Genomic DNA, 18,143 nt, shown 5'->3' with positions numbered 1-18,143 from the left:
CCAACACACAAGCCCTCTAAAAAGAAGTGTTAGGACACCTTGAAGTGCTGCCGAAATATTACTATTTCAGTGCAGAGGCCCACATAAAGTGATATTAAATTTATACTCAGAGAACTATTAACAGAAAATTTACCTAAAAGTAAGTTGATAAGCTTGTCACTGGTAAAACTGTTAATGCATGACTATATTGATAGGTTGGTAGCTTAATACAAACATAACTCAATTATGTAAATTAATCATATAAACTGAAATATTTTGTCAATTAATGTATTATTAGTAAAACAGAAAATAATATTTTGAAATGGTTGCATGTTTTAACATGCATGCATTTAACACCAATGCCCATACATTGATCTAACTTGAATATTTTCAGGATTTAAACACCAAACGATCAATCAATAAATAAGTTAATCAAAAGAATATTATTCAAATTTAAAAATATATATAAATGTCCTTGCTCCATCTTTCAAATGTAAAATAGATGAGCTAGTTATCTTGGAAGTCTTCTCGACTATGTGGTGGTAAGTTAGATGCTCTTTCATTTGATTAGATAAAGCAGGGAAAAAACAAATGCCGTTGTAGGCTCTGGAAATACAGCAGGACCTTTATCGTTTTGTTTGTTTGTTTGTTTGATAGAATGTGTGGTATTCAACAATCCACCAAAATAACCGACATATTCATCGGCATTGAAAATAATCTTTAATTCAGCGAGACCGACTCTTCACAAACAAGTCGAGGATGAAAATAGTGGCAGAAATTCCGAGCTGCGCCTGAACTCCTCAGCAGTAGTTGACTGGAAGGGACGGAGCGACGCTGGTGTTGTTCTCTCCGACACACAATCAGATTAACTGTCAGCTCGGCTGGGACGACGTGAGCTGTTCGGGATCCTGTGCACGGAAAACCGCCCAGAACGGACTACCAGCCTCTTGTCTTCACCGAGGAAAAGAAAAGCAGCTGCTTACTGAGCCGCTGACGAAGGCGCGCGTGGAGGCTTGGCGTGTGGTACAGTGAGAGAAAAGCGCGCGCACTTAATAATTAGTATTTAGACAAGTAGCTAATTAACTCGTAATTAACTAGTAATTACATAAGTATTTAAACCAGCAGTGTCGGTCGCGTGTCTGCCGGAAGGCCAAAATTATAACGCGGCGGTGCCGCCGGAGGACAGGGTCCTATTTATTTATCAGGTGTTTTTTTTTTTTTTTTTTTTTCATTTTTTAATCAGCGCATCTTGGATTTAAGTCGTTATTACAAAGCAAGTGTGGAGCCGAAGACGAGGTCAAAACAATTCACAACAGGTAACAGTCTCTTTAGCTCAATGTTTGAAAACGTTTATCTGTGTAACTAATGTCATATAAAAGAAGTAGAAGTATTATATTTTGTCACCGTAACTTATTTATAAACATACTCCCACAGCCTTATGTTTCTGTATGACTTCCAGTGTGTGTGTGTATGTGTGTCCGTCCACGGTGTATTAATAAGTATAACCTTCAGTGTCTAACTAGCACTTAAAACAGCTTTTTTTGGCATGTGTACAGTTCTTGTTGACGCCCCAGCTTCACTACACTAATGGCAATAACTTGTCTTTAAGGATATTTTGGTAGTGATTTTACAAAGTAATTTCCTTTAATAAACAAATCTGAATAAAGACGTGAGAAATGACAGTGAATGCTTGGCATGAATGCAAGTCAGCTGCAGTGTTTTTTCGGATGTCTTTTAGTGAATTCTGATGATTTGTGCAAAACAGAGTAGTTCATCTACTTAGTGGTCAAAAAGCTCTAGTATATTGATGTGATCGCATCGTGGAGGATTTATGAGAATCGATGGCTCACATATGACATGATAGAGACCCTGGTCTAACACATTATGCAGGCTGACATAACCCGCCAACCTCCTGGCACCCATCCAGCCTGGCTTCATTATTTTGTGGGGACTGATCTTGTTCACAAATCCTGAAGTGGCGGTTGTCTGTGTTACAGTTCTGCAGCCTTCTGAAAAGAACAGGCTTTAGTCGATTAAGCTGAATTCTGAGCAGCTGTTGTAATTCTCTCCTTGATGTCATTTCTGGGTTTTCTTAAGACTTAATGTCACAAGCATCAGCTCTACTCAGAGCTCCCCCCCCCCATCATGTCTTTATCTTTCTCTGGTGTTTTGGTGAAAGCAAGGCTTCGAGCCCAGTGGGCTGCTAATAGGGTTGGATGCGCTTCACCTCCACTCGGTGCCAACAACATCCGGAGTCACTTGCCTGGAATTCTACCTCTGCTATTTGTTTCCCTTGGAGGGAGAAGTGTGTTATGTGGAATAGCCAGGCACACAACAGGGAGGAACATCCAGCTCAGATTGAACTCACAGACCAGAGAAGTGGGGTTGTAACAAGGGGAAGCACTCCGGCTTTGCAGCAGTTCCTGGCATCTAGCTTGGGCAAGTCTGACGCCCGATTCGTTCTTTTTGCCACCTGCCAAAGCCCTCCACCCCATATAGTCTTTATCAAAAGCCTCCACTGTGATTCCCCTCTTCCAGTTCTGTCGCGCACTATCAATCATATCTTGCTCTCAGCAGACTCTTCTGCTCATTAAGGATGTGAACCTGTAGGTAGCCTGCAGCCCGCCTAGCCATTCATCTTTCTCAGCAGGGTGCACAGACTCACATCTGGAGCAGCATTTCAAAACATGGCTCTTAGCTGACACTGACTATTTTCTCAAGGAGACTCAATGCATTTTTAAAGGCCGCCTTGAAGCAGATGTGGTGCCAAGCATAAAATTAACACAGCACTTGAGCTGTGTTGCTCACACTGTACACAGACAGGTATGTATTTTAATTTGCCTAAAAAGCAGAAAAAGCATATATATATATATATATATATATATATATATATGTTGTTGGAAATGATAGTTGGCTAGCTTCACACGTCAGTCTCTTTCTTCCTCTCCTTCCCTGCCCTGTTTTGCGTAAAAAGGTTTCAGCCAAAAGACAGCTGCTTTTGTGTGTGTGTGTTTGTGTGTGTGTGTGTTTGACAGTACCGCTGGGTGTAGCCCCAGACTTCATTTTTTTCCCCTCAGGCACTGCTTCCCCATCATGAATACGCCTTTTGTGCTCCAGAAAAAACACACAACTAAGGTGGACAACTTGTGAGACAAGGAGCGCACATTTATTTCTGCACGATAAAAAGAGAGGAAGGTGTTACATTGTTTTTATTTATAGCAAAGACCTCATGACTTCACACACACTAAAAAGAACTACATTTACAACCTGAGATCATACATACACCTTAAATATTTGCAGTTACTCCAATCATTATGTTTCTCAAAAGAATTCTTTGCTTGGATTGCATTAATGAATGCAGACCTGCATAGGAAGAATATTTTATTTAGACGAGATCAATGCAACATGTTCAAAATGCCTCACATACCAGGCTGTAAGAGCAGTTTATCACTTAAAAGTAGTAACATATGTGCGATTGTGGTGGATAAAAGCAGCTTAACATTTTCTTTAACATTTTCTCTATAGGAAAAAGGGATACTTCCTTTTTTTTTTCTAAATAAACACACACCAATGCCCTTGTCTGTCTTTACTGTGCTGCATCCACCTCTGGGAGTGCTGGCAGTGACATACCCACAGAGCCCTAGCCTGTTAACCCTCAGAGCCACAACAAGCCTTCCCCGGATAGTCCATAATGCAGCCACCCTGTCACAACACATGTGTCACCACTCAGCAAGAAGAGCGCCGGGCGAAACACAGAGGGGCTTGAACATGGCATAGTCACGCCACTGCGGCCAAGACGGCCCACCACCGAGTGAAAGCTGCTCTGATGCCTCCTGACAAGATGCAAGCTGGCAGAAACCACAACAAGAGGAAAATAGCAACATACTGTAGCACAGCATAAGAATGGACTGGCTGAGGAAACAGCCACTTGGCCAGTTGTTATTTCTGTCCAACGTCAGGTTACCTATAAAACTAACTGCTCACCAGATGTAAATGTTGATAGGGAAGGATTCAGCACTGCGTGAATCCCTTAAATTATGGCAATACCAGAAGCACAGCAGGGGGCTAATTTTGGAGGAGACTCAGCATATTGGTGTACATGGCTGTGACATGGCCAAGGTGTTTTGTAAATATTTATGGGCATTGTGTGCAAACACTTTTGCGGATGTCTGCCAGCTAATTGGTTACATGTGTACAAGGACACAAGTGTTGCAACAATGAAACCCCTATTTTACCAGTGAGACGGTTTAACAATCATAGAAATGAGAGTTTACACGTCTTATGTTAGGCACATGAAGCAACCACATATTTTTTAAGTGTTTCCTACACACATTCTCTTTTTAGCATCTCATGTTGCACATGTAAGTTGTAAGTTTCCTGGTTTGCTGCATAAATTGGTCATGCAATGTGATGTGACCTTCACTAGTATCTCAAATATCAACAAACACAATATTTCTAACCTGATAGAACACAATCATGATCTTTTATGTCTTTATTGTTCAATCAACCACTAAACATACAAAGTGATGTTGGAAAAACTGATAGCAACAATTCATCTAGAGTGGAGGAGTGGTTTACAACTACCCTGACTTATAATAACACTCAAAGGTGCTATTCACAAGCAGCATCAGCTGATGTGAGCCTTGCCTCAGAAAAAAGGAGATTTCAGAAGACCTACAATCAAGAGTTGTTTTTTGCATGTAGCTTGAAAAGGTTACAGATATTCATCAGTCTACCGTTAGACATAATGCCTAAAAATGGAGATGGCTTGGTACTGCAGTTACTCTCCATAGAAGTGGGCACCTAGCCAAGATCACTCTAAAGACACAAAGCAGAATGCTCAATAAAGCAAAAAAAGCCCCAGTGTAACAGCCTGAAAATTCACTGGAGTTGGTTAACATCACTATTCATGAGTCAACCATATGTAAATCACAAGAGTCCATGGCGGGACACCACAGAAGAAGCCATTGCTCTCCAAAAACAACATTGCAGCACACCTGAGGTTTACCAAAGATCATAACATCCATGACCATAACGGCACTGGGAAAATATTTTGTGGACAGATAAAATGAAGGTAGAATTGTCTGGGGAAAAACAGCAGCACTATGCATGACATAAAAAGAGAACCACACACCAACAAGAAAATATCAGTGTGTAAAACGTTTAAGTCAAGACAGAATGCTTGTTTGAAGTTGTGGCTTTCAAAAGGTGGTAATAGTTAATAAAACACTGTTGCTATTACTTTTTCCACAATTATATGCTTAATGGGTGTGTTCAATAAAGACATGAAAGATCATGACTTATATTGTGTTTATTTGTTGTCTGTTGACATTTTTTGAATATGGTGAAAATCAGATCACATTTCATGACCAATTTATGCAGAAAACCAGGAATTTGCAAACAGTGCCATTAATTTTTCTTGTGGCTCTAAGTAGGTAAGAGGAGACTTATTCATAGCTAATCATCCTTCTGTTAGTGTTCAAGAGGATGTCTGTGCATTGACATTTCTTGTGAACGCCCACAAATCATAGCTGTAATGTTTCTGAACACGCTCTGCAAAGCATTGCCGCCTCATCTGTCTAATATGCCCAGCGTAGCTGTTCTCAGTGTTCCTGTGTGACTGTGGTCCACTCTACCAGCAGGGGGCTAATCACTTGCTTTATGAGTGTCTCAATTTTGATTCATGGGGTACTGTGTCTTGTTGCGCTTGATGCCATGAAACCTATTATCTATTTTCCATCAGTTTACTTTTGCTGTGTGCTTCAGCCTCTTATGCCAGCACTTGCAATCTTCACCCCCACACCAACAGTCTTACTGATGGAGTGAAGATACTTCATATTGACAAAAAGTGGGCTCCCTTATAATGTATTGATCAGCCTGTATGATCAGAGCGTAAATTATTAGCTGACTTCTACCTTGTAGGTTGATAGACCTAAATTAATTATTAACATTATTATAACAGTTTTTTGTGATGTGCCATTAAATATAGAAATGCTTTCATAACATACATCAGAAAGGCTATGTATAAAGTACATTTTCAATTGTAGCTATACATGGAAAAAGATAAATAAAAATAGAATATTAAGAGAAACAAAATATCTTCAGTATCTGTATGGTTTATAATACCAAAGAAAGAGGCCACAGTAATTTGTAGTAGTTTGGTTCTCATTTAACATGTAGTAGTAGCCAGATCTCCATCTGGAGAGAATATGGACAGATTAAACAGAATTTCAAAAAACTATGTAAAATGTGATTTAAGGCTTCCGTCCAGAATTGTTGCCCAAGTATGAAGTTGTGTTGAGATAAACAGTTTGTGGTGCTTATTCTTACAGAGGCTGTTAAAACTGTGCAGTAGATGAGGATGAAACCCTGATGACATTTAACGCTTGTGTTTATTTATGAGGAATGTTTCGGTCTCTGGGCAGCACAGTGGTGGAGTGGTTAGTGCTGCTGCCTCAAAGTTTGCATCCTTTCTGTGTGGAGTTTGCATGTCCGCCTCATGTTTGTGTGGGTTTGCTCCAGGTACTCTGGTTTCCTGCCACAGTCCAAAGACATGCATGTTAGGTTAATTGCTAAGGTGTGAAATGTGAGTGTGATTACCAGTCTGTGTAAGTAACTCTTTGTACCGCAGGGCAGGTGTACCTCACCTTTCCCCCAATGACAGTTGGGATAGGGTCCAGCCCCCCTTGCAACCCTAAACAGGATAAGCAGTTACTGGATGTCTCTTACTGGTCACCTGTCAAGTCTTTTTGTCCAATTTTTTGTCCTTTTGGTGGAAGCCTCTGTTTGCTTTTCCCAAAGCAACTTTCCATCAATTGTAAACCTTTATTACACAATTACACCTAGATTTTATTTTGTGCACTTCCCCAGTAGAGTTCAGTCTCTGAGGGAGCATGTAATGCAAGAAAGACAGGAAGATCTAAAAGCCCAGGCATCAGAGTGTTGCAGATGACCGGGTAACACTATACAGATACAACAGGTTACTACACGTGACAGATTTCACTGGCCGTGTTGTCAAATCATATCATATTTCAGTTTCACTGTTTGTGTGTGTGAGCAAAGGCAGCAGGCATAAAATTAAAAGAGAAATGCCGGAAAGCGGGTGCCAGTGCTCAAGTTTTCCCTCTCCCTGCGTGATTCAAAGTGCCTGCCATGAGATCACAGAGCTTTGAGGAAGCTGGCGGTTGAAGCTCCTGTCAGCACAACCACGGGCAGCTCTTTCAGGGCTACGCCCACTTATCTTCTCACTGTGGAGATACATCACTTAGATGTGGTCCACCACACAAACTGTCACTGTACACATACATAGCTATCTGTGTCTGTACAGGGAGATGTACTGACATACACAAAGGTTGACACTGACAAGAGCTGACAATGTCAAGAGTGGCTTTTAAAGGGATTTTCTTTCTTTATACGTATGCACAAGTTTGCTGTCAGCATCATAGATGGATATTATACATTATAGATAGTTAGTATTTTACTGTACCTCTATTATTTATAAAGTAATTTGTCATATTGAATATATTGTGTCCAAGTGTTCACACTCTTCCTTTATACAGTATCTGCAGCAATTTTTCAACTAACACATTTGGAATCAGGCAGAGAATTGCTACATTGAATTTGTAATCTGGTTTAAACCAGATGACAAGCTGCTACTTATTTTACTGCAATAAAAAGGGAGACGTTCATAAACTAATTATGCCCAAAAAGACACAATTATGATTGATTGAGATAATGATATTCAGCCTTATAATATTGTGTAATAGTAACACAGCCCAATGTTTCATCACTTTTTTTTCTAAGAAAATTCTAAATCATAAATACAGATTCAGTGTCGGTATGCACCTTCTCAGTTATTATTTGATTTATCTTCATGCATTGGGTGTGTCCCAATGTAATTTGTTGTAATTGCTCATGGCAGCACAAAATCTTCCCGGCATGCTCACATTCTCCTGCATATTTCCCTGTTCTACAATTTATTAGCCTAGTTCTGTGCATTTGTTAAGTCATAACATGTTGCATTTGCTTGTGTGTGCTGTGAAGACCCTCTCATCCAGTCTGGGATCTATTCTGATGTGAAAACCACAGACACGCACTCTTTTCATTGCTACAGTATCTGTTCCCCTAAGGGTCGGAAACACTCAGTAAAAACCTGGCCAAAAGAACAGAAAGTAAACTTAACAGGCACACACACACACACGTGGAGTGATACTGCATACACTCTGTCAAACACATGCTGCAACGATTAACATTTTTTAGGCCGCAGAGAAAAATACTTTGAGAAAGCACAGCATTTATTCTAGGCATGTTTCATACTCTCCAGAATCAGTGAACAAATGAGATCTTTCCTCATGTTGGGCTTAAATGTCAGTCTTTCCTTAAGAGTGTTGTTTTAAATGTAGGTTGAGGGCACAGCACTTAGAACTTGCAAACGAGTGATACAGTATTGCACATTTTAGTCTTAGCCAGTTTATCTTTCAGACTAAGTTTTGACATGGGCGGTCAGTCCAGGACAGTCATAGTTTACCCACCTTACCTTAACAACATAAATACCTGCAGCCAGAGGATGCAGGACTTCCACCTTAAAACCCTGCTGCCGATATTGTGGTGCGATTGCAAACAAAATGTGGAAACAAGACCTGCTGGCAGTAATGGGCTCCTTGTGTCTAAGGCATGCAGTACAGGAATGTGTGTGCATAAAAAAGGGAAGATCCATGAGTTCAAGATGAAAAACAATTGGCTTATATATCATCAGATTTTTATACTATATACAGTATGTATAGACATCTGCCCCTATAATCCAGTATAGGTCAATCCATAGCTCCTAACAGTAAAACCAAGCAGACACAGTACACTTTACATTGATGATGTGGCAGATTTACCACTCAAAATTCTCATATTCTCACATTTTTCAAAGGCTGGGCCCCGTGTTTCACATACACATAGACACAATTGCATTGTACACATAGTTAGCATTTCTAAGTCCTAGTCTAGATTTAGCAAAAAAAAATATAAATATATTTCAGTGTTAGATTATATGAGGTGTGGGTTGCAAATGATAATAAGAGCCATAAGAGCCAAAACTGTCACAAGCTGGCTTTTTAATGTTTCTAGTTGACTCATTTGAAAATGAGACTCTTGTAAAAACTTCCCCTCATGACATGTATGTGATAACATACAAACACTTTGAGTGTTTGAACTAAAACAAAGTATTATATTGCATTGTGGAGACAGTAATCTTAATATTGGTCACTTTTAATTGTTAAATACTATTTAAATAATTTTAAACACTGCATTTTCCAGAGGTCATACACTTTAAACCCATTTTTTTGATATGTTCTTTGAGAGAAAATACATAAGTACAACATTCATTTATATGCAAATGCTGTTATTTAAACAATGCCGGAATTGAATCCCCAATCTCCAATGAAAATCTTCAAAGTTGCCAAAAAAATACTTGTTATTAGAATGTGAATGTCAAAAATAGTTTGTTTGAGGAAGATACAATACCAATGACAGTACATGTGTAAAAAGCCAAAATCTTTAGTAGTTTTGGTACTAGAGTGTTGTGGCCTTAGTTGATTTCCCCACATAATATTTCAGGACACTACAAGCTGTGCATGTCTAAGTGTGTGTGTTTGTGTGTGTGTGTGTGCGCGCGCTCATGTGTGCGTGCGTGTGCCTGTCTGTCTCACCGCTGGGGGGGAGTGAGTCAATCACAGCAGCAGAAATCATCCCTGCGGGCGATCTGTCTTCACTCATGACAAGGCTCCTAAGGCACTTATCTTTCTTTCCCTGACTCATTCCATCCATCCATCTCTCCCTCTACCCCCCTACACCTCTCCCCATTCTCTCCTCCTATTCTCTATCACTGTGCTTCCCTCCCACGGTTTGTCTTGTGCCCCTGCGCTGCAATTAACTTCTCATCATCAAAGAGTGTAATAGAAAAGAAGGCGAGATTGAGAGTCAGACAGAGGTAGGGAAACTGTGAAGAGGGATGAAGCCAGAGGAGCTGTAACTGAACAGGGGTGCAGCAGTGTGACACTTACACACACACACACACACACACACACACACACACACACACACTTACATACATTTGTACATACTTACAGCCCCCCCACCCCTAATACACACTCTGTTAAACACAATTATGCATACACAGGTTGCGCTTGCTCTCAATCACTCACACATTCCTGCGAGATGCAGACAGAAACACAGAAAGAGAGGGATGATATCCTCCCCCAGGAGATTATTCTCTCCTCATTCCTTCATTTTTATTTGTTAGCCCTCCATTTCTCTCTTCCCCTTTCACAGATGCGCACACACTTGTTCACACTGTCTCTCCTCCTCCCCCTTCTTTTCTTTGAAGTACAAGAAGTATTGCTGTACATGTAGGGAAGCTGCTCTGTCGGTATTCTCATTGTTTTTTTTTTTCAACCCCCTGGTTACAGAGAGCTGTCAACTGTGACCGCTGTTGAAAAGATGTCAGAAAGACAGGCAGAGAAACAGAGGGAGCATGAATGAGACTTAGGGATGAAAGGAGGGTGGGGGGTTGTTGAGATGGAGGTCCCTACGGAGGGCAAAGGGAGTGATGGCATTCTCGTTCCTTTGTGCCCAAACAAATGCAGCAACATTCGTAGTGAGCCAGGGTGATAGAGAGGAAAGTAGCTGAGGGTAAAAAAAGCAGCTGAGGGGGTAAATAAGAGGGGCCAAAACTGCTAATTAAGCATGGCACTAGCGCTCAATAACAGTGACATAATTGGCCCTAGTTGGTGGTCCTTTGTGGGGGAGCCCTCAGCTGTGGAATGTAGCTGACATGATTTGACTCTGACAACAGGTTATAAAATGTGAATAATCCATAATGTAACATAGCAGTTAGAATTAGACTAGAGCTCAATTGCAGTCTCCAACAGACAGGGAAAACCTAACTCCCCCCCCTTAAGTAAATCATATAGTAACGTGTTTTTTTGTTTTTTTTTACCAAAGTGAGAATTTTTTTTTTTCGACAATACTTTTTTAATAGCAAATTCCTCCCAGAATTTGCAGTGTGGCGATTGCAACAATTAAATTCCAATCCAATTTAAACATGATATCACATTTTCTTTATACACCTGTCACTAAAATCAGGCATTTTAGGCTGAAACAATCCCAAAAAGGTCCACAAAGTCCGGAGCTCTGAATAGCTCACTCTCTCTGCCCAGTCTTTTGTCATCTGATACACACGGACAGTAGCTTTTTTTTCCTGTTGGTTGACACAAGGCCCCCACTAACTGCAATACTATTAATGCAGCAATAACAATGTGATCCAATGTGATCCACTGGCCTCACACCTACTGTATAAACACTGTTATTTGGAAGTTTTCTTGACAACGACTATGACAATAATATTCAATGATCTATTATTTTTTCTCCAAGACTACTACTTTTGATACCATGGTATTATCACAATGATAAAATTATTGCTGCTGTGATCATTTAAAATTTGGTGTGAGAGTATTACAAACTCTCAAAGTCTTTTGGTGTCTGAAAAGCCTTCGGATTAAAGGTTGTTTATCAAACTGTGGTGTTTTGTGAAACAGGTTTATTTTGGGTCTCAGTGCCAGTTTAAAGTTTGTCTTGTAACAGGAGCAATGGAACTGACCTGTAAATTACAATATACTGTATATGAAGAACTCAAAAGGAAAGAATTGTTTTAGTTTTAAATCTGGTTTAATGTTTCAAAAGACCAGGTTGCATAAACCAGGGCTGGGCACCTACCACACAACTATCTGTAAATCGTGGGGATGGGTGGCCCCAACAGGGATGACTTTTACATGGTGCTAAAGCCACTGGTCCGCAAATTGGCAGGTGAATTCCATTCTAAAGCTGTTCATGAGTCAATATAAGGAGAAATGATGATGAATTTGAGCAGCCACTGCAGTGATTTTGAGGCAGTGCTGAACTGTTGTAGGTGACAATTAATGCTTAATGCTTGTCTGCTAAATTAGACATACAGGCACTGAAAAATGTATCATTGCTTCTTCCTTAGTTTAGAAGAAGCAGCACTGTCCATGATGATGTTTCAGTGGTAAACACTAGAAAAGCAACACGCAGAGGAAAAAAAACTATTCATCCTAGAGGAGACATTTTAATCAGCTACTGAACAGGAGGTGAGGCAGAAATGGTGTAGCCTCAGTTTGGTCTGTCAAGGTGGGTTGTGGGGGATGAGATCTGTTCATGCTGGGTGGGTGGAGGAGGGGCAGAAGAAGAAACTTTTCAGGAGGAAAGGTGGTGACAAGAAAGTCTAGCCGCTGATCCCTCAAACAGCTGGCTTTGCTTTCTGCATGAAAGGGAGGAAACAACAGCGAACTAGATGACAGTCATTCACTGTAAACAAAAGAACGACGCAGTTTGCCACCACACATTCAGAGAATCACACATATACATCAGCTCTCAGGCTCCTCATTGTCTTCACAGTAGGGTTCTGTTTTCAGATTGAAGAAAGCCCAGTCATGCAATTTAAAACATCAGGTGATACGGCTTCACATATTTGTATTATTTATTTTGTGTAGCACACATTATGCCTGTTGGATACCTTTTGTCACACTGTTTACCTTGAGTACTGAAGCCACTAACACTGCACATCTTCTCTGCTTCCTAGATTACCAGACTGTTGACACAGCTTCTGAGTGTGATTCAATGTGTGGGACCCATTTCACCAAATAAATTGGTGTCAAACATCTCAGTAACTCTCCTACCAACTAATCAATAGGGAATTCATGGTGTGAGTGGGTGTCACCACTCCATCTGTGTCCCACTTGTTAGATTTCACAGAGTTGCCAGCCATCTGCCAATTTTTCGTGTTCACCAATCTTGAGATTTGTTGCCGTTGAGATTTGTCACGCGGCTTGCACAGAAGCTCCTCCACGCAACACCAATGTACTTGCCAGTAGCATAGATAAACATCTTGTTAACATTTGCAACATCATTACGAAAGCATATGTAAGGATGCTTGCGAGATTTATGGAAATAGCATATGCACAAACACAAATAACACATGTACACAAATAACCTATACGTTTTCAATCATCTTTTTTTCTTGCCAGACCGAAATCAGAGAGAGAGATGACCCTTGTTTTGTCAATGAATCCTTTCCTGGATCCAGAAGGAGACCCTCCGCCCTACCAGCCCATATGGGAATCGGGGCGGCGTACCAAGGCCTGCCTGTCAAACCCTGTCCCACCATGCAGCTCTGAGGAGCAATTTACACAAGGTGCAGACGTCAGCACAGATGTTCATTCAGTGATCTGCTCAAGTTTAATTAAATTAGATGTTTTATTAAACAAGCTCGGTTAAAAGTAAAATACTGTGGTTCAGCTCAGTCCTGGATTAATGTCACTTGTACCGCACATCTGTTATGTTACCCTCCATAGTTGAGCAAATTTTATAGCCAAACATCACCAATTGGTGTCCAGAGGTTTTACAGCATGTAACATGAATGGTAATGGTACTTAATATATTGTATTCCACCAGATTATTTATGTTCGTGTTTTCTGCAGAACCCCCCTGTAGGCGAGTTCCAGATCATGTTTCCGTGTCAAGGATTGCGTATTTCAAGAGGAAGTTTGTAGATGACGACGAGGAGCCTCCATTCAGTTTCAGGACATACTGCCAGACTGTAAGTATTGATACACACCTTCTCACATTTAGAGGGCACTGTGTATCCTCAAATTACTCAATAGAAAATCACATTATTTACTATATGTACACAATAAATAGAAGCCCTTATACAATACAAAGGTTATGATCAAACTAAGTTAATTATATACAGTTACCTCTGTTGATATATCTAATAGTTTCATCCAATTAACCAAGCCTTTAAGTCATTGAAAAGATGGTACAAAGATTGTTATATTGATTGTTATATAATGTCTTAGTGGTTTATAGACACGTATATTGTGTGTTAATGTTATAGTCGATACTAAGTAGCTAAAACAGGACACAGGCATGTAGATAAATGCAGGGATTCCTTAAAATTATGTTGAACGGTTTAAATTTTTTTAAAGTGTTATAAGAGTTATAAGAGAGTGTTATAAGGGATTTTTTTTTATCAAAAATGTTTAAAAAGTACTGGAGAATAATTTGATTAGAGCAGGAGCAGTACAATCAATTCAAAGTTCAGGCATGTTCATCTGTTTGAAGTTGATGAAGAGGCATAGTTCCCTGCACAGGGGTTAGGGATTCTTTACCTTATGCCTTGGATCAGTAGCAGTGAGACATTGAAAATGTTACCTTAAGCTGGTGAAACCTAAATAAATGTTTTATTGAATCCTACTGGCCAGGTTACACAGATCTAATGATAGATTTTCTATTAGGTTTCACCAGTTTTGGAGGAACGTGCCCACGTGCTGCGTCTCTCCCTGGAGAAGATGAGATTCATTGACGACCCTGAGGCTTTTCTTCGTCGCTCCGTCCTTGTAAACAACCTCCTTCGCCGCCTGAGAGCCGAGATCCTGCTCCAGAGCACTGACTGGTGCTTCCCACCAAACCCAGCCTTCGCCTCTGGTCCCTGCGTCCTGCCGCCCAGCACCAACCCTGCTCACCAGCCACTCCACGGAACAATACCCGCCCGGATCTGCTTAGCACCACAAGCCGGACCACCCTTTCGTAAGCGCTTCCGAATGGTTCGTGGAGGACAGGGGGATGTACGCCCTGACTGTGCGCAGACATGCTGTTGCATCTACGCTGCAGCAGCAGCTGCAGGACACTACCTCCACCTACCATTCTCCATGTATGATGCAACACTCTCTACCTGCCAATCGACACCACACTCCTCCTTCTTTCAGCTAGCTAGCCACAGTAAGTTAGGATTGACAATGGCCGTAGATGATGAAGATGAAGATGTTGAGGAGGATGAAGAAAATGAAGATGAGGAAGAGAGGGAAGACGAGGAGGAGGAAGAAGATGATGAAAGAAGACAAGCAGGGCCTTCTATTGAAGTTGTTAAGGACAATTTAAGACAGAAAAGTAGAACTGGGGCTTTTCCGGGTCATGCACACACAAGGACAGAAGAGGAGAGCTGCATGACAGGTAGGGTAGAAGAAGATGAGGAAGGAGAGCAGGGGGAGGAAGAGGAGGACGAGGAGGAAGAGCATTTAGTGAGACCTAGTCAGTGGGACTCAGAAAGAGAGCTTCACAAAGGTAGCTTTTGGCACCGCAGGGCTCATAGACAATGATTCGTTTTCTGAGAATTTTGTTGTAATTCTGCATCTGTTCAAAAAAAAAATGTACTGGTGGTGAAAACTGTCATCAGCTCTCCTCATAGACATTTAAGGTGACATCTACCTACTCTATTATAATACAAAGTCAGCTTTATTTTAATGGTCTATTCTGTAAACAAACTCCATTCTGTTCTGTTGTCAGATAAAAGAGTAGACACTTTTTTGTCTCTGTTGTCACTTGAAACGTTTTTTTTCAAACAATTAAGAAAGGCTGAGGTCACATATGGTGGGATCTTAAATCCCAAAGGTGAAATGAAGCTTGGTATTGCACTGTCTCCAAGACCATTTTCAAGCCCCACAGCACAAGACTAAAGGTCTCAAATGGGCCTTTATATTGGTGCAACGGTCTAGTTTCAGGACCCTAAACAAGCCTATGAAACGAAGGGTTGTGGATTTCTGAGTATGTGCTTCTGTACGTTTGTGTGTGTGTTTGCACAATATGATGTAGCATTTTAAAACTTGATTTTAAGTTGTTCTTTTGATTATTAAACATGGGTTACACAATATTGTGTGCCTGTTGATTTTGACGCTGTCTCAGGTGACTATGCTGCAGCGGCGGTACAATGTGTATTCTTCATATTACTTTGAGAGATAACAATCATAAACATTTGAAATGTTAAATCACAATTTCAAGTGCCTTAGTGTTTTATAGACACGTATATTGTGTGTTAATGTTATAGTCGATACTAAGTAGCTAAAACAGGACACAGGCATGTAGATAAATGCAGGGATTCCTTAAAATTATGTTGAACGGTTTAAATTTTTAAAGCAAACTAAGTTTCCGCACCCAGGCTGCATTCTGTTTGCATATTTTCATGCATGTTTTATAGCTCTACCTGTCTTTACAATGCACAACCATACAGCCAAACTTCAAGAACAGCTGCAAAAGCCTTGAAAAGCTCATTGTGTTCAAAACCTAACGTATGTTATGGTTTGGTTAGTCAGTCTATTGACACAGCAAATCTCACTGTGTGATTTTAAAAATATAATTAGAACCGTTACACCTATATAAAATATGTTTTTCTTTTCATCATTGAGCAAAAGCATTATTTACAACAAATTAGTGTTGACCTTTTATTCAGGAGCAGGGGGCCAATGCAATTTAACAAGTGTTTGAAGATTCTATGTAAAGTACATTGTGTGGAGCCCGACTGCAGTATTCTGTATTATAGCCAAAGCTTCCCCAAATAGCTGCAGCTAATCGCAAAATCCAACCGAGCCTCTTTAGGAAGCCTTTTTTGTTTAATTTGTTCTTTCAAAATGTTTTAAAAGATTACAAAATGTACAAAAGTACAGTCCAGCATTTCAGGAAATATCCTGCAACAAGGTTACGATTAGTTTAGCATAAAGACTGGAAACGGGGGAAACATCTGACCTAACAGCATCTTTAAAACTTATAAAGCCACAGGTTATACATGGGTCTACGTGTGGTTATGTGCTGGAATATTTCTTTGAAAGAATTATTGTAGCACATAACCCACAGTAAAATCGTGTTTTTTATACTGCTGATGTTGTACAGAATAATATAAGGACAGAACCAGCCTAGTTTGTGCTAAGCTAAGCAGGTGGCAGTAATTTCATATTTACTTTACAGTTATCATAAAATGTTATTATTTTCTCATGTGACTCTCAGCGAGGAAGTGAATATGTGTATTGTGCAAAATGTCAGAGTCTTTATCAAGGACCCAAGGAAGGTTAGTTCACACAATAATACAACTCCAAACTAGTTTGAATCTATTATACAGTATATGAACCTTTGTGTCTTGATGGCATGGTCAATGGTTTCTTGTATGTTACTGAGTCTCAGTTGGGGATATTGAATCCTTTGGTCCTCACACTGAAGACAAACCCAAACCAAAGTTGTTAAAAAATAAATTAGGAATTAGTTAGTTGTGTTTTGTTTTTTTGCCACATTTCTCATGGCACAAGTTGTTTGGATGGTCTCAGTTGCTTTGCAGGGTGAAATCATTCCTGCCTTGCCACCTGTTCTGTCTTATTCGATGTACAAAATTAAAACCTCTGAGGATTCCAATGATACAGTGCAACTACAAACAGACAAATTGAGTCCCAGCTTATTTTATTACAGCTCTCTAACCTCCATCGTAGTTTGTGGTTTTTTTTTCTTAAATGAAAGAATTTGACAAAGCAATATCTGTTTCTGAGACTAGAACCTGTAAAACTGCATTATCTGTAATTAAAAACAACAAAAGAGCAAATCTGCTCTGATAAATTTATGTGATGTTCTGTGAAAAGTGTAAAGATCAGTAAAAGAAATGTTGAAAACTGTCGCTTTCTCCTTTATTCTTTTCATTCCAACCATGTTGATTCTTGCAGTTTTCTGAGACAATATAATGCAATTTCTGTTGTATGTAGGTGCCTGAGTTCCTCATTGTGGTCTTGCCTCCCATCCTGTCTGCTGTTCAGTGGAGTGCACTACTGCAGCTTATTGCACTCGCCAAATGCCACGATTCTTGTTAATCTTTTTGACATTACGCTCAGAGCAGTCACCGCCACACTCCTCCCTGCTCCCAGTCTCATTGTCCCTGCAATATTCTGCAATAAGTACAGTAAAACAGACCCTTGTATCCATACCCCATACAACCTAGAGATAAACCAGTTCTTACACAGTACTGTCAACCACTGGCATTACTGGGCTTTAAATGCTCTTTTGATCCAGTAATAGTGCTCACAACGTGTGTCCTAATTACTGGATTACTGGTTTTGTGTGACATTGCTACAGATTGCTTGAAAGCATATAAGCCACTGTAGCGTGTGTGTCTGTCTGTGTGTAATGTAACACTAAGAAGCAGAGAGGTTAAATCACGGGTCTGAACATCTTGACAGCTCTGTTGCGAGGTGAGGATGGAAGATCATCTTTTCCCGACACTTCTGCTGCAGGGG

General features: G+C 40.2%; 1 protein-coding gene across 1 annotated transcript; it reads left to right on the top strand.

Moving 5' to 3' along the window:
- Window positions 1–786: 786 nt before the first annotated feature.
- sertad4 (SERTA domain containing 4) lies at window positions 787–17,529 on the top strand. Its single transcript, XM_067478793.1, has 4 exons — window positions 787–1,295; window positions 13,068–13,234; window positions 13,521–13,639; window positions 14,337–17,529. The coding sequence occupies exons 2-4, from the start codon at window positions 13,087–13,089 to the stop codon at window positions 15,195–15,197; spliced, it is 1,128 nt and encodes a 375-aa protein (XP_067334894.1). The 5' UTR covers window positions 787–1,295; window positions 13,068–13,086; the 3' UTR covers window positions 15,198–17,529.
- Window positions 17,530–18,143: the final 614 nt, after the last annotated feature.

This window comes from Channa argus, chromosome 16 (assembly GCF_033026475.1).
Source record: "Channa argus isolate prfri chromosome 16, Channa argus male v1.0, whole genome shotgun sequence".
NCBI classification, from domain to species: domain Eukaryota; kingdom Metazoa; phylum Chordata; class Actinopteri; order Anabantiformes; family Channidae; genus Channa; species Channa argus.
This window is presented reverse-complemented; position numbering and strand designations above follow the sequence as displayed.

Coding starts and splice junctions, on each gene's coding strand:
- sertad4 (XM_067478793.1), top strand. CDS start 13,087: ATGACCCTTGTTTTGTCAATGAATCCTTTCCTGGATCCAGAAGGAGAC. Junction 13,235..13,520: donor TGAGGAGCAATTTACACAAG/GTGCAGACGTCA, acceptor TGTTTTCTGCAG/AACCCCCCTGTAGGCGAGTT. Junction 13,640..14,336: donor TCAGGACATACTGCCAGACT/GTAAGTATTGAT, acceptor ATTTTCTATTAG/GTTTCACCAGTTTTGGAGGA.